The sequence below is a fragment of the Xiphias gladius genome, chromosome 17 (assembly GCF_016859285.1).
Source record: "Xiphias gladius isolate SHS-SW01 ecotype Sanya breed wild chromosome 17, ASM1685928v1, whole genome shotgun sequence".
Taxonomy (NCBI): Eukaryota; Metazoa; Chordata; class Actinopteri; order Istiophoriformes; family Xiphiidae; genus Xiphias; species Xiphias gladius.
Genome location: NC_053416.1, coordinates 12923830 through 12950154, shown reverse-complemented (window position 1 = coordinate 12950154; position 26325 = coordinate 12923830). Strand labels below are relative to the sequence as shown.

Here is a 26325-nt window from a genome sequence, read left to right as displayed (position 1 = left end):
ATTCCCTACAATCACAGTTAGTGGGTTGTATCTTTTTAAAAAACAGTGTTTTGTTTCTACTCCACTGATGTCTGGAAAGCCATGTACAAAAAGCAAAAACTGTTCTTCAATTGGAATGGGTAGATATTCAGGACATACAATAATTGCCTCATTCTTTGAGTTACATCTCTTTGTCGTTGTCTTTCACCCTCGTCTTTATCACTTTTCTTTCCCTTTATCATATTTTCATCATTTTCAGACTTGTCTTTTCCTAGCAGCCTCCTTCTCTATCTGAATCTAAAGTTTGGCTCCATACTGACATGGCTGACTGTGTTCCCAGTGGTCCAGCAGGCGAGTCAGCCAGCTGGGCTGCCAGCCGCTGATGGCCTCTCATACCCACTGTGGTGGCTTCCAGCTCCATTTTCTCCATGCCAGGTGGGTCTCAGTAGAGAACCAGAATGGTTGATGACTCACCACCACCACCCCCCCCATTCTACTCCCATGGTCCTTCCTTTTTTCAATGTAGAGGAGCTAATGTTCAGCCTTGTAGACAGCTAACGGGGAGGCTTGGGCCTTATGCAAACTTTATGATGGCGGAGACTGTCGTCTCTTCTGCACGCTGTGATGTGTCGTTCGATGCTGCACTTATTCTAACCCTGATTTCTGCTGAATTATTGATGGTGAAAAGGGTCAGGGTTTGCTTTTAGTGCTCCCCTGTGGTGCGTTGCAGGGCTCATCGCTGCATCTGCACTCATAATATCATCACCACCCAGATGGCATAGAACAGACTCTCAAAAGCAGCCAAACTCCATGTTATGAAGTAATGGGCTTGTAAGGGAATAGGTGTTTGTGTGTGTGTGTGTGTGTGTGTGTGTGTGTGTGTGTGTGTGTGTGTGTGTGTGTGTGTGTCTGCGTGTGTGTGTGTGTGTGTGTGCGCGCGTGTGTGTGTGTGTGTGTGTGCGTGTGTGTGCCTGTGCGTGTGTTAAATTTTGCATGTATAGTCGTCATTTTAATTAACTTTTTTTGTCAGTCATTTTTCATATTTGTTAGTCAGAGCATGTGTCAGTTATATTTCATTTTCAGCTCCAGTGTTTTAGAAAAATGCACAAAGGCGGACATTAATGAAGAGACAGGAAATACAAACACAGCATATGGTAAGAGAAAGAATATACAACTTAACTGGTAGCAATTGTGCAAGCATGAAGTCGAACTGATCAGCTGATATCTAATTGAATGAACCTGCTTTTTGAAGCTGTGCATAGCTGACAGACATTGCTGACCTTTCCCCTCATGCACATAAACAATTAAAGAAAATTATATCTCCTACTGTTTAGAGGGAATTATGAGACTATTATGAGTCTGCTTCATTTCATTTCATCATGACTTGAATATCAAATATGGGGATTTCGTAAACTGTATTAATGACTCTGCCAGTAAAACACCGGGGCATGGCCGTTACAATATGTCTGTTAGAGCTCTTCAAAAGGGTGTTCTTGATGACTGTGACCAGCCAATCTGTAATGGAATGCTCCCTCTGTCCTTATATATTCACTACTTTCTGGCAAGATGAGGTAAAACACCTCTAACCACTCTTTTCTCCTCACTGTCCGCCATCAGATTACTTAACAAGTGTTATTATTAGGTTACGTGCCTCTGAAGTTTATATGGTTGCGTTTTAATGTGGGTTCATACCTTAACTTTTACTTACTCCTTTACTACTTTCTCTTTTACTATGTCTTTGCTTTTTTATCTTTTTGCATGTGCCTACAGTAATTCTGGTGTTTATGTGCTACAAAATATTTGCCATCGCTGACTAATTCATAGTAAACTAAACTAAAGCTGAACTGAATTATTACTGTTTCTAAGTTTTATGGAAACACAATAATTCCTAAAACTCACTGTGGCATTTTTCACTTCATGAAATGTTCAGTCTAAGTCTGTCTAAATGTGCAATTTTAACATGGATCTAAACTTGAACAACATTACACACCATAGTATATCACAGCTCTGTAAAACTCGCACTGAATTAAATTAGGAAAACTTTTCAATGTATGGCAGAAAGATATTAAATTATTTTCAATATTGGTGCACAATTTTATATTAACATCAATTCAAAGATATCCGGGTTTAAAGGTATGTATATTAATTATTTCAATAAGTAAGGGTTTTTATAGTATAGAAATCACTGCAAGGTTTTCTGACTATTAAGTTTTAAATGCTGTTTGCCAAATAGTTTGTTTATTTGTAGATTCATGTAACCTTAAGAATGCAAAAAAGTTGTCAAGGATGCAGGCAGATCATTTGTGTAGGCGTACAGTCGTGTGCTTTTCCATCTGCAGCAACAAAGCTTTACCCAGTTTGCCGGGTAACACTAGTATTGTTTATTGTATTGCCAACAATATTTATTTTTTGATATCAACACTGATAAAATAAGACTCATGGAACATCTGTTATATATGTATTTTTTACATCACATTTAGAAGCAAACTCTTGCTTCTCAGTTTTTCTTGAGCATCCACACAGACTACGGCAAAAACAAGAAGGCATTCGCACAAAAGGTCCATTAGGATAGTGCATTAATATTAGATAAATACACTCTATTACACTTTTTTTCTTGCATGAGAGCCGGGGATGCAGGGATGTCTGCTCTTTGTGGTTCTTTATGTGTGTGTGTGTGTGTGTGCGTGCGTGCGTGTGTGCGTGTGTGTGTGTGTGTGTGTGTGTGTGTGTGTGTGTGTGTGTGTGTGTGTGCGTGTGTGTGCCTGTGCGTGTGTTAAATTTTGCATGTATAGTCGTCATTTTAATTAACTTTTTTTGTCAGTCATTTTTCATATTTGTTAGTCAGAGCATGTGTCAGTTATATTTCATTTTCAGCTCCAGTGTTTTAGAAAAATGCACAAAGGCGGACATTAATGAAGAGACAGGAAATACAAACACAGCATATGGTAAGAGAAAGAATATACAACTTAACTGGTAGCAATTGTGCAAGCATGAAGTCGAACTGATCAGCTGATATCTAATTGAATGAACCTGCTTTTTGAAGCTGTGCATAGCTGACAGACATTGCTGACCTTTCCTCATGCACATAAACAATTAAAGAAAATTATATCTCCTACTGTTTAGAGGGAATTATGAGACTATTATGAGTCTGCTTCATTTCATTTCATCATGACTTGAATATCAAATATGGGGATTTCGTAAACTGTATTAATGACTCTGCCAGTAAAACACCGGGGCATGGCCGTTACAATATGTCTGTTAGAGCTCTTCAAAAGGGTTGAACTGTTCTTGATGACTGTGACCAGCCACTCTGTAATGGAATGCTCCCTCTGTCCTTATATATTCACTACTTTCTGGCAAGATGAGGTAAAACACCTCTAACCACTCTTTTCTCCTCACTGTCCGCCATCAGATTACTTAACAAGTGTTATTATTAGGTTACGTGCCTCTGAAGTTTATATGGTTGCGTTTTAATGTGGGTTCATACCTTAACTTTTACTTACTCCTTTACTACTTTCTCTTTTACTATGTCTTTGCTTTTTTATCTTTTTGCATTTGCCTACAGTAATTCTGGTGTTTATGTGCTACAAAATATTTGCCATCGCTGACTAATTCATAGTAAACTAAACTAAAGCTGAACTGAATTATTACTGTTTCTAAGTTTTATGGAAACACAATAATTCCTAAAACTCACTGTGGCATTTTTTCACTTCATGAAATGTTCAGTCTAAGTCTGTCTAAATGTGCAATTTTAACATGGATCTAAACTTGAACAACATTACACACCATAGTATATCACAGCTCTGTAAAACTCGCACTGAATTAAATTAGGAAAACTTTTCAATGTATGGCAGAAAGATATTAAATTATTTTCAATATTGGTGCACAATTTTATATTAACATCAATTCAAAGATATCCGGGTTTAAAGGTATGTATATTAATTATTTCAATAAGTAAGGGTTTTTATAGTATAGAAATCACTGCAAGGTTTTCTGACTATTAAGTTTTAAATGCTGTTTGCCAAATAGTTTGTTTATTTGTAGATTCATGTAACCTTAAGAATGCAAAAAAGTTGTCAAGGATGCAGGCAGATCATTTGTGTAGGCGTACAGTCGTGTGCTTTTCCATCTGCAGCAACAAAGCTTTACCCAGTTTGCCGGGTAACACTAGTATTGTTTATTGTATTGCCAACAATATTTATTTTTTGATATCAACACTGATAAAATAAGACTCATGGAACATCTGTTATATATGTATTTTTTACATCACATTTAGAAGCAAACTCTTGGTTCTCAGTTTTTCTTGAGCATCCACACAGACTACGGCAAAAACAAGAAGGCATTCGCACAAAAGGTCCATTAGGATAGTGCATTAATATTAGATAAATACACTCTATTACACTTTTTTTCTTGCATGAGAGCCGGGGATGCAGGGATGTCTGCTCTTTGTGGTTCTTTATGTGTGTGTGTGTGTGTGTGTGTGTGTGTGTGTGTGTGTGTGTGTGTGTGTGTGTGTGTGTGTGTGTGTGTGTGTGTGTGTGTGTGTGTGTGTGTCTTCCTTAGTACAGAGTCATTTTCTCCATGTCTTTCCTTCATAAGATATTTACATGGCCATTCATTATGGATTGTGATCTGATTGAAGCTGAGTGTTCCCATCTTCCCCCCTCTATGAACTCACCACATGGGCACCAGCCACTTTTCGGTCTCCAAAAAACAACAAAGCAAGAGTTAAAGCCATCCTGTTTCCTACTGTTTTTAAATTAAACCGATAATTTTGTTTCGTGCATTCTGTGTTATGTTTGGCAAATTTTCTCCTTTGGCGAATATGGATAAATGTCTTTACAGTGCAAAAAAAAAAAAAAATCTCTAAACAACAATTGAATTTTTTTTTTTTTAATACTGCAGTATGTGTGAGCTCAGTCACACTCTTGTGTGCAATTCTAAGTCAGCGCAAACAATGCCCTCGGCATTTCCACCAACAACAAGTAATATGGAGTTTGCTGCTTGTGTTAACCACAATCCCTCCTTAAAATTTAACTGCTAAATCTAAATCCAACTTGGATTCATTGAAATCCCACATATCTAGCCAAGAGGCATATTTCTGGACTCCTGTAAACACATTGTCTGTTCCAACAATCCCTAAATCCCTAATCCTCAACACATTGGGCCAGATCCACCTCGCTCTCTTGTCTCTGTTCACCGTTCTCTCTTTTCATATCTCTCTCTTTCTCTCTCTCACTCTCAAACTCTCTTGTCCCCACTCACTATCTCTTTCTGTCACCACATTATGCCTCATTCTCGCAAACTTGGTCACCCACACACACACACACACACGTTGACCGCTCAGTGGTGGTCCCTCAGATGCTTGGCCTCCATTCATTTCATAAGCTGCCCTCCAGTCAGCCACCCCCCATTACGCTTTCTCCTCGCCTGATTTCCCCTGCTCTTTCTCCGTCCCTTCTCTGTTCATACTTGATCCTCCTCTCTGTTCCTCCTATCTCTCACACCTTCCCTCTTCTTGTCCTTCAACCTCTTGTTCCTGCCTCTGATTTTCATCCACCTGTCTTTCACCTCTCACCTGTGTCCCTCCTTTTACACCCCTGCTCTCACTCATTTCTGCATCCTCCTCACCCCCCTTCACTCTTTTTGTAAAATGACAAATTCAGCACAGCGTTTTTGTCTTCAGAAGTCAAGTCCTGGTTATAGGAAGCCACCCAGAAGTGAGAAACACTGGTAATAGTAGAATTTAATGAGTGCTGACAAATAACTAACAAATATTCAGCATAGTTAATAGTATGTAATATCAGAGCTCAGGTTATTTTTTCCACATCTTTATTGGAAAAATAAAGTAACATTAAACTAGCTTGACTTTACAGTCGTTAACCTATGAACCAATACACCACATAGTATACTATATAGGATTACTGTTTGTGCAGCAATATGCTTTAAAATTGCTAAAATGTTTTCTGCAAGTATATCAGCAAAACCTTGTAGATGGATGTTCCAAAAGTAAGCACTTATTTATTTATATTTTCATAAAAAATCCTTTCCATACAAATAGGTTTGTGTCAGATGAAAACAGGTCCAACAATGGTGTGAAGACTTGCCATTTAGAGAGTAAAATGTAACATTTAAACAATACTATGTAAAACAATTTGATAGGTGCATATAAAAGGTGCTAACAGAGATAATCATGGATTATCAGTTGTTTTTTTTTTTTTTTTTCATTCCAGTGCAGTAGTCATGGGAAAATAGAGAAAATGTGTAAAATACCATATTAGACAATGATTAAAAAAGACCTCTTAAAAATTCTGATATGCACCTGCAAAATTCAATTTTATTCAAATCTGATACCCGGTGAACTCACAATGGAACAAAGTAATAAGGCCTAAATTAAAGTAATAGACAAGGCATATGTCCCATTTTCTGATTTAGAGAGAAATAAAAGGCTGAATTGACAATATGAACCCAATCCGATTCAAGCTGCAGGGAATTAGGCTACTGGCCCAAATCTATCAAGGTCAAGAGATCACGTTACTTTTCTCTCTTGTCCATCAACACCTCCCTCTCAACCTCATTTTTCCTCTTTTTCCTCACTACTCTTTCCTCAGACCCCTCCTCTCATGTCTCTCTTGCCACCTCTCTGCTCCCTTCCTTTGTTCGCTGTCTCTGTCTTCCTCCTGTCCTTCTGTCTCCCTTTACTCCTGGAGTAATGACAGCCAGCTGTCAACACCACACTGGCTCTCCTGGCCACCAGGCAGTCCCGTTACCAGCACTGATGAGATCACTCACTTAGCGTTTCTTTCAGGGCACATCTTGGTCAGACCTATTTTAGATGGCGGTTGTTCAGTTTTATTAATTCATTAGCTTCATGTTTTTTTTTTGGTTTTTTTTTGGGGGGGGTTGGGATCGGTTGTGGTGTGTTTTTGCACATGGTTATTCATGTGTGTGTCTGCCAGAATCCTCCTTGCTTTTTTTTTTTTTTTTTCCTGATGATTTAAATCTAAAAAGAAAATATATATGACTGTTTTTCTCAATGATGTCACTTGGGTACCTTGAGGCAAATCATCATTTAAACATTAGACCTGTCAGTTGTATAAGATGGAAAAAGTATTTTATTCAGTACTTTTGATTCTGGGCTTTTCCATTTATTGCTCTGTCTTTAGCTCTCTGTTTGATCATGGTTCATCATTTTTATATTCATCAAACCATTCAGTGAGCCTTTTATGGAATATCACCATTGTCTATATTTCTCTACCCTTTGAAGGTTTGAAAAGATTTTTCAGAGTAAACATGTTCTTAGCTTCTGAATTTTGAAAGGCGGATGTATAATGTACTACAAACACAAAGAGGCCCACTGTCTTTTGTTAATAATTTGGCTTTAAAACAAAGATGAAATCAATCAATCAATTTATTTTATTTTATTTTTATTTTATTTTTTATTAGACATTGTTTTGGCTCTCCCGGTGGTTCCATAAAATGACGAGTTGTTCTATAACAAACACCATTATTCAGTAAGCTTAAGCCAGTGCCCTTTCCAGACCCTCAGTGCTATAAGGCCTGGGGAAGCTGAGAGCTCTGTGACAGATTTTAGTCCATCTTTTAGCTTCAGCACTGTGGGTCACAGTGTATTTCTTAGCTTTATTGTATGATTCACAAAGATAGTCTATACAGGCCTATGCAGCCTTGCAGATGACCCCTAGCTTTCTGAAGGGCTTTCATTTCCAAGTTGAATTATCTCTCTTACTCACTCTCTTTTTGTCATTATCATCTTTTTTCCTCTGTATCTCTCCATCAGTCTCTCTGTTATGCCATCTATCACGTATTCTTTTCACTGGAAATAGTATGGGTATCATCTCCAATGTCATCAGGACAACAAAAGCACATCTCAGTAGTCTTTATTTATTTCGGAGGAAACCTTCTCCACGGGCTCTTTCATAACCCAACTGTATTTAATAAAATTCTAGCATTATATAATATATTTCATGCAATGGAAAGTTACTTTTTCCTTATTTCCCTGAAATTAGTCACTGTTGTCACTTGACATCACTTCGCAACATCCCCACCTCAGTTTTACAAAGCCAAATTCTTTTCTGCTTAATTGGATCAGTTTGATTAACCCTCCTTGTGGTATTTGGTCGGAGTCATTGTTCATGTAATTGGATTTTTCTTCTTTCTTCTATGTGTGCCGTTAACACAGACATAAGGAGCAGGCAGATATTGAACAATCTGCATAACCTAAGCAAAATCAGTTAAATATACATTTTAGTTTAAGTAATCACTTTACTGTATACACAACAGCCTTTACAGTGCAAAATTGGAAAATTGAAGGTAACAACATGGTTGCTGATTTATATAAGGCGACACAGTCTGTTTCTGCGTAAGAGTCCTTGAGAGGGTAAAGCTCCAGGCAATTAAATGGTCTGTGTCACAACTCGGCAAACATATTTGTAACAATACACTAGCAAGGTAAGTGCAAACAAGCAAGCAAGTCCCACTCGTTTATATACTGTCAGGTATATTGTACAGTCCAATACCATTACCATCAGAATAATGCTGTCTCAGTAATTGTGTATGAACACTAGCCAGGTTTCTCAGCTGCTTATTCCCTGTGGTTTTTTCTATTTAATTGCCTGTCTTTAGTGTCCACACAAGGTTTTCAAGTTTTGTATAACAATCTTGCTATACTGCAATGTATAACTATATCTCAAACCTCAATGACAAAACACCAACAACCGGATTAACATTGTCTGTGTTTGTTTGCATTGCAAATATATTGACTGAAAAATAAATAAATAAATATGTGAATAAATAAATAAATAAGAATACAGTTGGCAGTTCTAGTTGTAGATATATTCATCGTATGTTTATGCAACTGCAAAGGCATCAAAAATCAATAGGGGATGTACTTCATCTATATCTGCACACATTTTACACACAGTAATTCAACATGCAAATATCCTCTACTCCGTCAACAGTCTATTTAAGTGCAAAGCTCCACTCACACTGGACTAATATTAGCTGGGGGTCACCCAGTGATTTGTAATAATAGCACAGATAATTTCAGATTTTTATCTTGCGTGAATCTTCCATGTCTTCCAAGACAGAAGTCCCCTTGATAATGCTAATCTCGTGCAAATGGTTGTCTCAAACATGACGTATTTTTAATCCAGTTTCTCTATCTTTTTAGTCTTGTAGATTAATTAATTTTTTTTTTTTTTTTTCACGTCACAGAACCTTTCCTAAAACCCTCAGTTCAAACGCCCATCCCAGCGTCCCTGTGAAATATATTAATATTGGTAGAGATTTGTGATATGACCAAATTCTCATATCCCGATACCGGTCATTTCATATCCAAATAACGAAACATAACACGATATAGCACATTTTCTGTAAATTAAATTAATAAATAGATTACATAACATGACCACATGGAAAGGCCCATTTCTTTTGCATTTTAAATTATATATACCCAACGAATCAAAGCTACTTACTTATATTTGATTATTTTTGTCCTTTTATTTAGAACCTTTGTGAGAATCTTATTTAAGCATGTAACAAAATATAAAATAATGATGTACAAAATTCAAAAAGGTAAATAGAAAATGCATTTCAACTATAGTTGCAAACAAAATAAATATAGGCCCAAAATGTGAATATGATCAAAAATATCAAAACCAAACATATAATACTCTCTAACAGTAGAACTGTTTGATTTGTAGCATTAAACAAAAATGAATACAGGCCTAACATAAATATTGGTAAATAAAATACCGAATACAAACCTGGAACTCTTTTAAGTTTAAACTACAGCGGCAAAATAAGGCTCACAATATAAATATATAAAGTGTAACGAGTAAACAACCAGTAACACGTAAACAAGCTCCTCGTTTTGTCTTGGCTGGTCGAAGTCTCTCTCCTGTTTGGAATCATTCTCATCTGTGTCACATTCACTCTCCTCCATTTTCGTTGGTGTTTCCTTCATACAAATTTCCTGCCTGCATCCGTGCCGTGTGTAAGAACGCCGTCTGATGGCGATAAATATTGCCGTAAAAAATGTGATTTGCAACACAACGAAATAAACGAGCATAGTATGAAACAATGTACTCTTTACTATCGTTACACAGTATATGTTATCATGTTGCACAGCCCTACTTATTGGCAATTTTGCAGTTCATGATTAACGTCAGATACAAACCGTAATGCCATTAGAGGAAGTTGTATGATATTTAGCTAAGTATATAATAAAGGGAAAAAGATACTAGCAGGATGCGTTGTACATCAAAACCACTGCCCTCAATGTTTCTGGTGTAAACCCACACATTGGCGGTAATGATTTGTGTCATTGCAAGTTGTGCTGCGCTGTCAGGATATCCCATTGTATTTCTTTAAATCACATTCACACAAGTTTATCACATTTACTTTTTGGAATGGCCAGTCCTGGCTACTATACCTTTCTTGCTTCTGTATGCACATGCGGTGTGCTCAACGTGCATCAAATGACACACATCTTATGGCGCAACAATGTGCCCCGCTGCGAGTATGTTTCCCATTGAGGAGTGTTGAGATCAGGGTGGTTGAGTGTAAAATATGATCTACTTTGACGGCTGTGTCTGACCAACACTTGATTGCTTTAAAATTATTTAACCACAATGATCCACCTCTAAGCGGAACTAAGAAGTTGTGGTTACCTAACCCTAACCTCACTTTTGCTACAATGTTCAGATATTGTAGAAATATTTAGAAAAACACTTTGATTGGTCTCAATCAATGCAGTCCAGGGATATGCAGAATCTTCCAATATCACCATCAAACGTTGGATTTTTGAGTGAATAAAGGTCTTGACTATATAAAAGTACTTTTTTTTTTCATTGATGATTACAGCAAATATCATAATCCCTTTCTTTTCCAATTGCCGATGCTAGACTACAGGTACTAAAATCACTTCTGAGAAGGCAGCCTGTTGCCTACACTGTAGGTAGAATGCTCGCCTTTAGCTGATATTACAGCAGTGCATTTGATGTATATGTAGTACATCATGTCCTAGATTGTCTGCAACCTTTTAATAAGCGTACAGCATATGAGCTCTGTTAATGCCCAATCAACAAATGCAACGGAAAGATGGGAACCAGCAATGAACTGATCCTACAGGGGGAAATATTGTCTTTATTTTAGCAAAAAGCCAGGTAAAATGCAAAAATTTATAATAACTAAACTATAAGTATGTGCTCTAATTAGGGCCAATAAGATTTTTATCTTGTAAACATCTGCCCTCTGACTGGACAGTTTGACTCTGCTTTGTGATTGGATCGTCATTGTTCAATCAGATTTAGGTGTGAAGACATGGTCCAAATTTGTACTTGTAAAAATTTGTAAGCGTCACACACAGTGTGGGAACTTTGAGCGCGGAGTTTTCCACTCAGTTTTCTCCTTTGTATCTGTACATAGATGTACACAAAAGCATTTATTTTTTTCACAGTGGCCACTGTTGTGACCAGTATTATTCTGCCCTTTTAAATGAACACAGAGGATTTAATTCTCAAAATTGTGTCTCTTTCAATGGATCTGTATGCAGCCAAAGCCCACCCAACAGAAGAAGCTTTTACAAGCCGTACGAGACAACATAGCTTCTTGATCTTTCTCTCACCTTTGTGCTTCACCTCTGCGGCCTCTCGCCCTGCGGGGCCTATTAGTCATCTTGGCTGTGGGAGTGAGGCCATTGGGGATGCTTGGTCTCTGTTCTCCCAGAGCTCTGCAGAGAAGGAGGTGTAGGTGTGGTGTCAGCATAAATACAGTATATACTGTAGAGAGATGTATAAATAAAGAGTGAAATAGCAAGAGCAAGATGAGGGTGAAGATGGATCGAAAGGGATTAAGATGTTTTTGATAATAAACAGGGATGGAGTATAGTGGGAGCACATTGGGAAGCTTTTACAGCTATGGAAAAAACTATACTTTTTAATATGGGAAAACAAACATTTTTGTACAGACTGGAGCACATAGCGGAATTCACCACCCATTTTCTTTCCTACACATACATGCACGTTTGCAGACACACAAATAAAATAAAATTTAATTTAGCCATTCAAGCTTGAGATATTATGGCTAAAAATACTTGCATATAGGACACAGGAGGGACATTTCTTCTTTTCAAACATTTTCTATATGTACCCTATAGACTCCAGAAATGTAAAGAGATTCTTTTTCCAGCAGAGATTATATTCCCCACACTCACATATTCGCTCAAACCTACGGCAGAAAAATACATTTAAGGGCTTATTTCATCCTCGGCTGTGCTGGCATTAATGTGAAAATATGAGTGTGGCAGGTGAAGAGGACTGATGCTCAAGCCTTATATTGCTGTAGCCTCAGTTTTAGCTGCAGCAACGCAGTAAATAACATGGCAGACGGTGTGAACCAGCTTTTCTGAGTGTCAGAGATCAATCACGGGCAGCTATGTGGGCCTTTTTTAGTGTACTTTTCTACCACATGGATATGCAGCCATCTAAACACTTGCATACACACCTACACAAAGTCAAGTAAGAAACAGCAAAGATGACTCTGGAACTTTGATCTTCTGGAGTCAGAGCAGATGGTGTAGCACTTGTGTAAAATTTTCAGTTTTCATGAACAAAGCATGACACTGAGGTTAGTTTATATTCAGTGTAGATTACAGTGGAATGAATGTTTGGATCTATGAATATGCACGCGAAAACATCTTCTTAATCTTCATATATCCATTTTAACATGTTATTTAATTAAGTTCTGAATCCAATTTTCATTAAAACAGGAAAATTTGTCAGTAGGATAAAATAAGTAGTGTGTTTCACAATGTAAGTGAAATGAAATTAGCCCGATTCCCGTGAGGTTATGTACCTTTTTTTAGATATTTTTACTTAAAATGGTTGAAACTTAATTACGCGATCTGTAGAATTGTAGTAACGTTTAAGTGAAACCCATTTAGGAAGAAGAGGTGGAAAAAAAGGACTTATTGTGGAAAGCCCAGAGGCTGCATCTAAACCATGTGACTGGTATCAGCTGAATGTGAATTCCAGCTCACTCTGGTCTCAGTAATTTCTCAGTGTTGTGTTTTTCCCAGATGGGTAACCAGCTCTTTGTGCCTGTATGCTTCCTTCAATTTTACTTCACCTGTATTTTCCTGCTCTTATTTTCATACCCCAGGGCAGTCCCGACATCAAATTAGCCATTTTCTTGCATAAACACTCTTTTCATTCTTACATTTAATTAATATGATTAATAATCAGTCTGTTTTAGTTTTAAACAAATTTTTTTTTTTTTTTTTGTACACTCTACTCAGTGAGTCCTTCGATTAGCTCCAGCCCTTCCTGCGACCTTGAAAAAGATTCAGCGGATAGAAATGAATGAATATATTAAACAGTGTGAAGCTCATGGACAGCATGAGGCATCGCAACAGCTCATCTGTCACTTCACAGTTGTTGGGTAAAATTCATGCTGTTGCAAAATGTCAACTGAACTAAAGGAATAAAGAAAACAGCCTTGAGTGTTGGAGTTGATCCAGTAGGAAAAAGTTTTATAAGGACAAGTTAAGTTAGAGTGAGGAGCTGTAGAGGTTCACATAGTGGAGTTACAAGGTTTTTAACATACAGCCACACAAAATATGCTGCTCAAGAGAGCTGTGTCCCGGAACAGCGGCTGCAGATACATGGGGATCAGGTGATCAATACAGGAATATCAGCTGAACGAGCCAGATGAGCACAGTGACATTTTATCTGAGGTACCGAATGATTATCCCTGTTCTGTGGAGGCTAAGCCAGCCTTTCTCTCTGTCCCGCACCATTACTGACTCATACAAATCTTTTTCACTGAATTGTTCCATCATTTGTTTGTCTCTCTTTTACTTCTCCTAATTCCTTTGTTTTTTTCATTTTAATCCTCAGATTACTGCTTTTGTTCATCTTCGCTTATTGTCTTTCAATTTTCTTTTTCTTCATTAGTTTAATTTAATACCCATTCTATGTTTGTCCATAATTGGACTTTTTTTAAAATCATTTTTCTGCTTTCACTTACTACTGACTAGATTTTTATGTTGTTTTGCCACTGACCACCCTTTACTTCACTACATTTTACTTCTACAGTTGTCATAGCTTAACTCCTATCTTAAGTATAACTCTGTCTGATTCCTCACATAAAAACAGACACACTTGAGAAATTTGCTTTTACACTGCTAAAGTAATGAATGAGAGTCTGATAGGTTATGTTGTCATAGCAGTAACATGTATACAAAGTAAATTCTACTCCCTTCATTTCTGAAGAAGTACAGTAACCATATTACATGTGTCCCAAATCACACTAAGAGATTATAAACAGCAGCAGTGACCAGCTCCTCATTTCACTTGATTACTTGTTTCATTTGCGTCCTCTGCAATCAATAATCTGGAAGGGAGGGGTAGAGAAAAAGAAACAACAAGACAGGAGGAAAACAAGAGTCAGCTAGTGTTAATAAGAGACTTGACAAATACCTTAAATCAGCTATGGCTACTTTCTTTAGTCTTACCGTAAACCATGCCTCTTCGGAAATCAGCGAAAGCTTCTCCACTGCCGGTGTTTAGTCTGTGATGGCTTCAGAGTTTGAAAATAGGCAGGCTTCAGTTTTGTATCTTTGTAAAATGCATTCATCCTCAACTCCAATTGGAAAACAATGGAATAAGAGGAGTATTTTTTCATTGTCAGTAAAACTGACCAAAATGATCATTGTTAGCTACTTCCTCTATGTGACAGTAGTGTGTGTGTGTGTGTGTGTGTGTGTGTGTGTGTGTGTGTGTGTGTGTGTGTGTGTGTGTGTGTGTGTGCGTGCGTGCGTGCGTGCATGAGAGAGAGTGAGCAGGCTTTCGCTTACTGCAAGGAGTAACGTGAAGTGACCAAGCCTATAGATAACAGTTATTAGCTGTATGCTTTCTGTATTCAGATATCAAGTTATACCATTTTTCAAGTTAGCCGACTGAAATGGCTTCAGTGTCCATCCACTGAGTCACATGTAGTGATCACCAAGGTACTGGCTAACCTGCTATTAAGAAAGAGGTCGTGGAGGTAAAAGGTACTTTGCAGCACTTAATGAAGAAAAATGGCTCGGGTAGCAAGTTAATATTAAATGTAATTATCTTCTCAAGTTACTTCATGTCATGGTGTTGCTGTAGTCGTCTCTAGTGCCCAGAGTGAGTCGGGAACAGACAGGATGTTTCAAAGTCAGGTTTACTTTCGGTCTTGTTTGTTTGGTTAGTTGTTATTTTAAAGCTAGTTTGATCAACATTTAGTCCTTGTTGTCTTGGCAGATTAACGTGTTCCATCATTACCTGACAACAAGCGTCGGTTTGTATGCTACTGAAGGCCGTTTGTGCAGAATTAATTCCCTTAATTGGAATACTGTCCTGCTGATGTTTTTTTGGGGTGATGTTTAAATCCAGACAGAATATTGACACATCAAGGCGGGGACACAAATTGCTATATTTGAGCGGATTATATGTATGACTCTGGCATCATGACTGATCTGACCAAGTCTGTACCACTCTGGGTCATTTAGTATTAAGATGAAATAATACAGTGTAGCATTGAAGGACTCTAATCGTTAGCCATCTGTTCCTGTAGCTGCTTGTCATTCTCATTAAGATATTTTACATTTTTTATGACCGGAATCGGGGCAGTCAACATCACATATAGTAGTGGGAGAAAAAAGAAACTGGCAAACAGTTTACAGGCATCTCTCCACTCACCATCTCGTTCAAAATTTAGCATTTCTGCTATAGTGCAGGAACAGTCAGGAATTCATGCTGTTGCAGGATTTCTGCTCCTTTCTGACTGAAAAACCTTTTGTATGTTGGTGTAAGTAGTTGTTATGCGTGGGGTGCATAGCATTTCTAGTATTTCTATTTGTAATTTTAAGGTCTGTACTTGCTTCAGTTGTAGTTCACTGAAGTGCAGATTGTGAGTACATAAGTACTTAAACAATCTTCCCTCACAAAAACCAATACATTTTGTATAGTCTCTGTAGTTATTTTTGTTGGTGAATATTAGTCATGACGATGGTCTCCTTCAGATCATATTAGGAAATGTATAATTAATACTAGACCAGAGGATGTATGGGGCAAATCTTGTGCAAATTAATTGTCAAATATTACTTCTTTGTACATTTTCCAAAAATTTCGAACATTTTAAATCAATCAGTTTTTAATTTAAAAAAAAAAGAGACTGCAACATTTTTTTTATCAAATATCCAGGTAATAAAAAAAAAACTCTGCAGTACATTCCATCTCTTGTTATTTGTATTCCAGTTTCCATCCTCTGTTTGCTCAGAAAAGTAACATCATTTTGAGTACAATGCAGCAAAATAGAGTTTTTTTTTCTTATCTGTATGTATGCCACAGCATATCTCACCTAGCACCAAGGGCTGCTGTTGTCCATTGATATTCCAGCTCAGCGTCCATGTCAGAAGCGCTTTGTCCAACTGCATGGCACAGGGGACCGTGTTTGACGGCGCGTCTTAGAATTTAATTATCTACAGCTGCTTCAGAGAAAATAGAATGATCTGTAGGATCAGCAGATGTGACAAAGCTTTACTTGGGCTGCAAAATACATGCACAAGTACTTCATACATATGCACACTATGCGTGCAAATATATGCTGCACAGCTGTATTCACACAAGTTAAATGAAAAGATAGACAGGAGACCACGTCTAACAAAATTTGTCTGCTGGCAAAAAATATCCACTCTCTGTTTCTGTAAATGTCACATACTGATATCCTGAAGGATTTGTTTCCACGAATCACAGTGGTTTATAACATGGTAGTGCTGCAGGCAGCAAGTCCCAAATCAGCAGGGCAAATGTTCTTCCAGTCTAATTAGTAAGAAGCTCGGGATTGTCCCTCAGCCTCTCTGAGGAGAATGTATCAAAAACAACAAACTGCCCCTCTGTGGCGCTGGATTAAATACGAAATAAATTAAGTCTGTTGTGATTGCTTTTAAACGTTTAAGGGGTTTAAAGAGCTTGAGAGTCTAGCTTAAGGTATAAATATATTGAGGCATATTTTAGTTGCTAAGTAGAGCGAGGGTTTAGACATAAGTATTTTGCTTCCAGAGTGAAGTGACATATTCTGAATCTCTTTCATACTGCCTGTGTGTGTGCTGTGTTTTTTTTGTTTTGTTTTTTTTTTCTCCTATGCATGTGCTGTACAATGCATATGTGATTGTGTGCATACAGATTGTATGTCTCGCTCTGGATTTAAATGACCAATGCCGTCATCACAATGAGGCAGCGAGGGCTTGACTGGATTGGAGCTTCTCCTGACAAATGAAAAGGCAGTCAGTCAGAGAGACAGCTGTGCTGTGCCTCCAGTTATGCTCTCATCCACTTAGGCTTGCATAAAAGGAAATGAAAGGGGAAACTTTGCTTTGTTTGTCGAAAAATGTCAGAAAGATAAGGCAAAATGGTCTTAACGCTTTATGCAAATCCCTCATGTTCATACACAATTATCGACAGTGTTCCTTGCTAAACATGTCTGGGAAATCTCTTATTATAGTGGACAATGGCCGGTCTCAATTTCCCTGAAGCCCGGCAGAGCTCGGCACCAGATGGGTATTGACAAAGAGACAGAGGAAAGAGACAGACAGAATATACACATGCACAGCAAAATAAAGAAGAAAAAAAGAAAGGGGAGAAGAAAGAGAACTAGTGACAGGATGCAAGGCTTGACACCGGATGGTCAGCCTGGCATTGTCTTGGCACCTCAGAGCATCTGAACTTGTAAGAGCCATTTGTAAGCACTTTGCCGGCTGCTTAGACAGGGAGGATTATCAAATGACACTTTTAGCCTCTTAAGCAAGCCACAATTGCAGCCAACATTGTCCAAGAGAGCACGAGACAAAGGACTTAGAGCAAGGATGAAGGCGAGTGAAAGGACTTAGCCAAATGTCAGACAGCTTGTGTAATGTAAATACAACTTTTATGCACTATTGTTTCTGTTGTTTGGGTGGCTGCTGTACAAGTACTCAGAGCAAATTGGGAAAGTGCGAGGGGGCTGATCCCGTAAAAAGAGAAGCATCAAGGGAGAAAACGAGGAGGAAGAGGAAGGAAGACAGCCAACGGTGGGTAACTGCCGCAGGAGGTTTGTAGCTAAGCGTTTAATCTCCCACGCTTCGAGAATACAAACGATCTTGTAATCGTCCCTGACCTTGACATGAACAGCAAGGTCGCAAGGGAGCCGGGCTATTTTGCATTTCCCACAGATGCTTTGCCGAGACATGCACAACAATTAGTAAACTGGATAAAACAAAATTGAATCTGTCTTACTCTTCTCCTCCTCCATTCTGTCCCCAAGTCTCCCTTCGGGGTATTTACCTGGCACACCCCCAACCCACAGCTTCCTTTAGCAAATTAATTATGATAAAGGAGTTTTCAGTGCTTCAAAGGAGGTCAGACGGCGAGTAGGGCTGACTTTTATATTATTTTTATTGACTGGTCTGTTGATTATTTTTTAACAATTGCTTGAAAGCCTAGTCTATAAAATGTCAAATGTATTACAAAATGCCCATGAGTAGTTCTTAGACACTAAAAGATGATATCCTCATACCCCTTGGTTTGTCCAACCAACAGTCCAAAAACTCAAAATATAAATTTTACAACGATGTAAAACTGAGAAAAGAAGTAAATTAACGACGCTAGAACCAAAAAATGTTTTGTGTTTTAGCTTGATAAATGACTTAAATGAATTATTACAATTTATATCAATTAATCCTCATGTTGACTGAGTAATTGATGTATGGACTATGTATTGGCTGTGTTTGCAAACACCGATGTTCTGTATTAGACAGCGACTGAACGCATGAGTGTATTATTGCCTGCATACTGACACCTCAATGTGAGTAAGAGGGTGCTTGTGTATTAATGTGTGTTTTTTGTGTACATGTGTGTGTGTTTGTGTGCCTCTATGCATTGGCCCTGGAATCACTTTTATGTAATTAAGGGACTTTTGTTCAGCACATTACCTCTATTATTGAATATGCTGAGAGTTTAGATATGATTATACTCCAGGCAAATTCAATTTCAGTTTTCAGCAGTTTGACTGTAAAAGCCTGGACTAAGCTCTTAAGTTAAGCCAGTGTGGTTTGTAGCCTTATTCCACACAGGGATAATAGAGCTGACCCCTTCTCAGCATCTCAACTGAGTCAACTTCAAAACAGCATCAACACAATGGCCACTAAGTCCCTTTGGGATGGGTATTCGTTTGCTTGTAATGGTAAAACTGCCTTCACCGTGTGCCGTAACTGACACTTAATGTTATAAGCTGCAACTTTTATTTATTTTTTTTTATACTGGTTTATTTTTAGCTGTTAGAATTATAATTTCATTTTGACCATTTTATAGTGTTGTTTTCCTTTCTACCTTGACACTGAGTTTCTTCAAACTGTGCAGTTTGTTTCTGATAGTGCGGCAGCCAACAGTCATCTCCTTTATGCTTGCCCTGGTTTCCATTGCAAATAACAGAACTTGTTAACATCAAAGTTGAGGGGAAAAAAAAACAGAAAACGCTATGCTTGATTTTTTTTTTTTTAATTTTTTTATTTTAAGAAGAACCTCAGCTGGGTCAGTTTTGGGGTAAAGTTTTGCTTTTACAACAAAACTAAATTTTTCCAACAATTTTTGACATTTGTATATTCTATAACAGCATGGAGTGTGTGGGAGTGCTAGGGATGAGGAAGGTGAGAACACTATTGGGTGTATTTCCCTATAGTCACAAAAAATAAAACAGTGACACTGACTCTCAAATAGTGGGAAACATAAAGTATACTTTAAATTTTTATTAATTTATTTGCATGAAATGTATTTATTTGTACAAAAAACACACAGCTTTGATCTTTAATCAAATAAACTCTGAATTGGAGTTGTCAGTGAATTCAACAGTATGTGGGTGCCTGCGTAGGAGGAGCTGCTTTCTCATGATTATATGAATAATGTGTTAACCTGGGGAAGGTTTTCAACCCAGTTTTTATCTGTAATTTATTACCACTGACATTTGCCAGACAGGCTTGAGAGTCACCAGATGCCCTGTTTGTACGATTTTAGCATGCAGTTCTCACAGTGCTAACCCCAAGGAACATGGGCCTGTAAATCCAGCCCTTAGATCAGAAAGGGGGCCTGGAAAGATCAATCCAAGGTGGAGCATCAGGCTGGATCAGCAGATTTTTTTATCTTGCTTTAAGTGCAAATAGATTAAACCAGGGGGAAAAAGCGAGGTGTCATTGGCAGTGAGTGGTGATCATGGAGATGTTGGCATGTGCATATGTGTGTGTAGGGCAGGTACTGGCAGAAGCAGTGGCTCATGAAGATGGTGGAACGTTTGTGTGTGTGTGTGTGTGTGTGTGTGTGTGTGTGTGTGTGTGTGTGTGTGTGTGTGTGTGTGTGTGTGTGTGTGTGTGTGTGTGTGTGTGTGTGTGTGTGTGTGTGTGTGTGTGTGTGTGTGTGTGTGTGTTGAAGGGGGCTAGAGTAGGTAAGGCAGAAGATGCGAGGTGTACTTGCACTTGGATTGCACCGACACACTTAGGTATGCATATTTTTGTGTGTTTGTATATGGATGTGCACATGTATGTGTGACCAAGTGCTGAGAGGTGTTAATAAGGACACCTGGCTGTTAGATTTGTGGGGGTTCTATTTTTAAAAAAAAGATTGTCCTTGTTAGCACCATCTTATAACTGCGATCAGGACTGGAGGTGTTTGGCTCGAGTTTACGCTATTTCTATTTCTGTTGCATACTGTGTAGTTGTACTTGTTAATGTGTTGTTGATTGATGTGTTTCCTTTTGTTTTATTGTACTCCCATATCTATTGCAGTATTTGTTTTAATGAGGATCAATCTAAGCCTTGATTTTCGTTAAAGCAGGATTTACAGTGGAAAATACAAATTTTGTATTTATGCAGTGGATTAGTAGTCAAAAATATTAGGTGCTTCTGCAGAATAAAATTGTACTCCTCACTGGTTCACAGTGTTTTAAAATGATGACGTAACTCCATTTGGTTGGGATATTAAAAATTGTCCATTATGTGACATACTAGGACAACACTGATATTCAGCATTTAATTCTTCCTACTCGAGGTCTTGAGTTTGCATACTGCTGCTGCAGAAAAGGTCTTTGGTTGACCACCATTGATGACTGGCAGGAGAGGGGATGAGGCCCCTGATACTGTGCAGTGCATCATAAATAAATGTTTAATTCGTGGCTTATGTAGAGCACTGGAAACCAAACTAAGTTTTAGTGGTACTGACCAGCCAATTGGTGAAAAATTGTCACAAATCTGTTTCATAGACCTACATGAAGGTCTATGTAGGTATGCAGCACGGAGACAACATTAATTTTTGAAACATTGAAAGATTTCACTGCTGATTCCACGTGACACTTTCTTTTTACTTCGTGGCTTTAGGAATGATGGTGGTAAAGAGGGCCCAGTGGTTGCTGTTTAGCGGATAGTTTTATATTTTATTTTTTGTTTTGGTATGGCGCTTCCTGTGCACAGACATGTTTCTCTCTGTAGAGATTTCTTACCACTATACAGTACTCGATACCATTTAATTCATTTTCAGATAGGATGAATCTGCTGGATATGAAACAGCAAGGATGCAATAATCTTGTCTGTCTCAACCAACATTAGGGATCAGTTTTGATGAGCCAGGAATATTTTATTTTTGTATTGTGCAACTTCAGCTGATCTCTATCTTGTACCTGTTTTTGTAACTCTGTTTAAGAGATTAATAAAGACAAGTTAAAAGTGTGGATGCAAAGTAATGTTTCCCTCTCTCTTATAAGACTTAATTGTACATATTAACTTTTATAAACTTTATTTATTTAGTCTTGCTCCTTTCCTTAATAAACCCTTTTCTCTTGCTATTCCAGCCCTTTCCGACACAAACGAAGATCCCTGTCGGAGGACCTACTGTGGACGGGGTCGACAGTGTGTGCTGATGGCAGAAACTGGCCGCGCTGAGTGCATTTGCCAGGAAAAATGTCGGCCCTCCTTTGTGCCGGTGTGTGGCTCAGACGGCAGGTTCTACGAGAACCACTGTGAGGTTTACCGCACCGCCTGCCTGGAGAGGAGACGGATCTATGTGGTGCACAGCAAAGACTGCTTCTTCAAAGGTACCACTTCACTGTTAGACTGATACATGACACTGCAGAGGGCTGCTATACACTGTAAAAAAGATTTAGTTCAACAAGTTATTTGAAGGTACCAGCATTGAAAAGTTCAGTGAAAAGGCTAAATTGCCTGGGTAATCCTTATTTGTTAACAACGGTTATGCTGTTGTCTCAAAGTTAAATGTGGGGTATATTGTTTGAAGTTGACTTGTTGTATACAGTACCTTAAATCTTGTATTAAATTAATTTTATTCCAAGTAGTTGCAATAATATCATATTAATTCATATTAATTCATTCGATATTAATATGTTGAAATGAAATACCTCCAGCTGTTTCATTAGAAAAATTATGCAGGTTTTTACTTTTTTGCAGTGCTTTCTGACTGCATTACTCAGTATGTTGCCAGTTAACACTTTTGTGAGTGAAAATTGCCCTCGGATATACCGGTGGGGCATAGTTTCGAGCTATTTTAAGGCTGCAGTGGGGCTTTGACTTAAGTTTGGTGTTGAAACATTTGAACTAAAAGTGATTTGTACGGACAAACAGAGCAATTGTTTTGTAACACGTTGCCACCTGTCAAACTCTAGTCCCAACCACCAATTACTGGGGAAACCATGCTGTTTCTGTCAGCCACCTATTCGGTCAAGATGAAAGAATTAAATCATTTGTAGTTTGGCACTGTAGGCTGTGGCTCAAAACGTAGCTAAGCACTGACAGTGGCCCTCAGACATTAGGCATTTTTTATCAGGTGCTATATTCATCTACCCTGTGCACTCTATGTACTATGTACTCGCTCTAATTAAGCTTCTTTCAGTTTAAGTCAGCATACTTACTTGGCATTGGTCCTAATCACAAACACTGGCATCTAAATCATTTATAGTGGCACCCTAAAAGTTGATTTAATGATCAATCTAATTGTGGAATTTTAAGGGTGAATTTCATTCAGAAGGTAAACATTGTGAGTGCAGTTTGCAGATCTCATTAACAGGCTTGTCGTTATTTCATCCAAGAATTTAAACATCTGTGTCATGAACCACAGCTCATGCATTTGTACATGTAAATTCGTGTAGTATGTCCACATATACAGTCTAACCCCTGAGACACTCCTCCTCTGCACTACCTCCACTGCATCAATATCCTGGCACTCACAAATCATCACTAGGTTATTGTGGATCACCAGTTCTCTTTGGTAGATCATTAAAATGTCCAGTCTTTGGCTATCACTCATTAGCAAAAGTGCACTCTCAGCACAAACGGTCAGCATTATTGTCCAACAAACAGCCTAGTAGCTTCGTCATGACTTCGATTAAAAGGTAACAGGGCCTGGTGGGGATTTTAACTATTCCTACACACACACAGATATATTTTAAGTGTTTTGTTTTTTTAAAATCAGTTACTGGGAGTTGATGGCAGTCACTTTGAATACTGCACCAATGCATTAATATATGCAGTGTACTTGCTGGCATCTCCTCCTCTTTCAATTCTGTTTTCCAGGTGAGACTAGTATTAATTGCCATTTATAATACCTCAGGGTGTGGATGTTAAAACAGAAAGTGAAGCTAAAGTTATTTAGAGTGCATGGTTTTATGTGATTGCTGCACAAAAGCACAGACACACACATACACAAACAAACAGGGCGTATAGCACTTTTAGTCATATCACATTAGGGAGGCAGGGATTCCTGGCAGACACCACCATGCATGGCTAATCCACATTAGGGATGTTCAGTCAGCACATTAGGCTTAAACTCGAGATGTCTGAATGAAAACCAGCAGGAGATGGAAAATGTTGGAAATCAGTTAGATGTCACGGGAATTGTGTGTATATGTGTGTGTGTGTCTCTATAAATGGGAAGTGATTATTGCACCCGACGTAAAAAGAAATCTTTGGGAGGCATGTCTCACGGTGCTGTGTTAGAGTGATTATTTAAAATGATTGTTTTTTAGTACTTAACCACTGCAACACCTCATCAGTTCCTCCACTGTTTGTTGTCTCTGGAAATGCAAGCACCTCTGCTGGCCTTATAGGTGACCTTATTTTACTTTGTTTGCTTGCCTACTGTCTCACTCAAAACTCTTGAAAATAAAAAAAATCAGAAGTCCTGCTTTAAATGATTTTAAGATCATGAAAATTGCTTTTGACTTTCTTTTTTTTCTTCCGACCTATTTATAACATTAGATAGGCCGCTAAATTATAAGGACCCCTCCCCCCTAAAATCAGATGAGGAAAAAAAGAGCCATGTGTAGATCACAGTAACATCATAGACAAATTATATCAATCTAATATGAACAAAAAAATATGAACAAAGGGAAAAATGCGATTCTATGTGTTTTTGAGCACACATGGCTTGCACCGTTATTTCATGTACTTTGACCCAATATGGAGCTTTTTCCACAATCCACTTATGTGGATTCAGTGATATAAACCAGATAATAAATGTGACATCATCTGAAAAGTAATCTCCTTTTCATAGCATAATTTAATCTATTTGGAAACATTTCACTGTTAAGGTTTAATCCCCATGCTTTCAAATATTTAGCACTTCTGACTAAGTGAGGGTGCAAAACTGTGCGCATCTACAGAAGCCAAACTTGCTATGCTAGCTATCCGCTTGTCTAACTGACAACTGTTATAGTAGCGTTATGTACTAAAATAAAAACACACTCAACTTACTTAACACTACTTACCACTCTGAAACATTCTGCTACCGTCTTCTAAAACTTAGTTCCTAGGCCTCCTCACTTGAATAAGTCACTTCTGAGTTGATCTGTGCATAGCCAATCAGAGTGATTGCTGATGATTAGTGGGTGGTTACTTCCGCCTAGTAGCAAAATCTGACCATGTTTGGCTAGGACAGAGAGAGGCCCTCAGAAAAGTGGGGGAAAATCAGATCAATGCTCTTCTTTTACAACACCGTTACAGAGATGTTTGATACACACATAAATTTTACAGATATGACCGTGAGTGTTAAAATATGGGCCCTTGAAAGCCTGTGTAACTCATCTAAACATTTGTATGGGCTACTGCAGAATGAGCCACCTTGTTGCCTTTTTACTCATTGCCCTATGAATGGAGTTTTTGTAGTTATTTAGGAGGTGCTCCAATAAAAAGACTACAAAATCTATCTGCCACATTAATTACACAGGGATAACACAACAATATTGTATAGACAAACGGGTGTTTCTCAAGGAGTGGAGCATTGCTGTTCCCTTGCTCCCTGTTGTGTTTCACTTTGAAACAAATTGTTATCTGCGTAGATGAAACTGCATTTTCTCCCTCTTTTTGAACACATTGATTTTTTTTTTTCTCCCAGTTTCTTCTTTGATTATTATTTTTTTGACTGTGTGTTTTTTGCCTCGGAGAATCTAGAGATTATTAAGTGTTAGATGGCAGGAAAAAAAAGTCCTTACTCTCAGTCTGAGACCAAGACCCTCACAGACGAAAATAGATCCCTTGGGTCCCTACAGCTATGCATTAAGCCACATGGTGAAAAACTTTTGGGATTATTTATTTTATTTTATATATTTATTTTTTTCTTTCAGATTTGATAAACCTAAAAGCTCTGCTGTGAAAGCCAATTTACTTCAGCTCAGGGCTATGGCCAAAGCCACAGTCTGAAATTTGTCAAGTACTTATGCAGGCTTTCGTCTCATCACATCTGGCTTATTGTGGTTCACTATGCATAGCCGGTTAGAAACTCTCAAATCTGGCAAAAGAAAGAGGAACCGCATTTCTACTGTGCTGACCTCCCCTCACTAGCTCCCAATTGCAGAGCTGATTTAAGGTTTTGTTTATTAATAACGCTTTGATTCTGAACACATTCGCAATCACCTCAGTCACTGTTCCACCACCATGTCACTCAGGACATCTGGCCAGATGTTGTTTTACACTAAAAGGCAGCTTTGTCTTTTCTGTTGCTGACCCTTCATTTTCACTTTTGTCATCTGAAATATTATTTGCATGTTGTGGCTGCTGAGCCTTGCAGATTCCACAATCTTTGTTATTTACACCATGATCTGTCAAGATGTTTCCTGGAGACAAGTGGCGACAAGTATCCTTTTAAGTTAACTGCACAATGGATGGCTGACAACTGGACTGATTTCCATACGCCTGATTGGACAATTGTACCACTCACTTCGCTGTCATTGGTCCTACCCGTTATGGACATGCGCTCCATAACGGGTTTT

At 38.2% G+C, this 26325-nt stretch overlaps 1 protein-coding gene across 4 annotated transcripts in view; it reads left to right on the top strand.

The window, feature by feature from the left end:
- fstl4 (follistatin-like 4) overlaps window positions 1-26325 on the top strand; it is a 190511-nt gene that overhangs the window by 51579 nt on the left and 112607 nt on the right. For 3 of the 4 annotated variants that reach the window (XM_040150921.1, XM_040150923.1, XM_040150922.1), the window contains one exon: window positions 21898-22140. The exons of the other annotated variant lie outside the window; for it this stretch is intronic. In XM_040150921.1, coding sequence (XP_040006855.1) covers window positions 21898-22140 — 243 coding nt within the window. The remainder of the gene's footprint in view (window positions 1-21897; window positions 22141-26325) is intronic. 4 annotated transcript variants of the gene reach the window in all.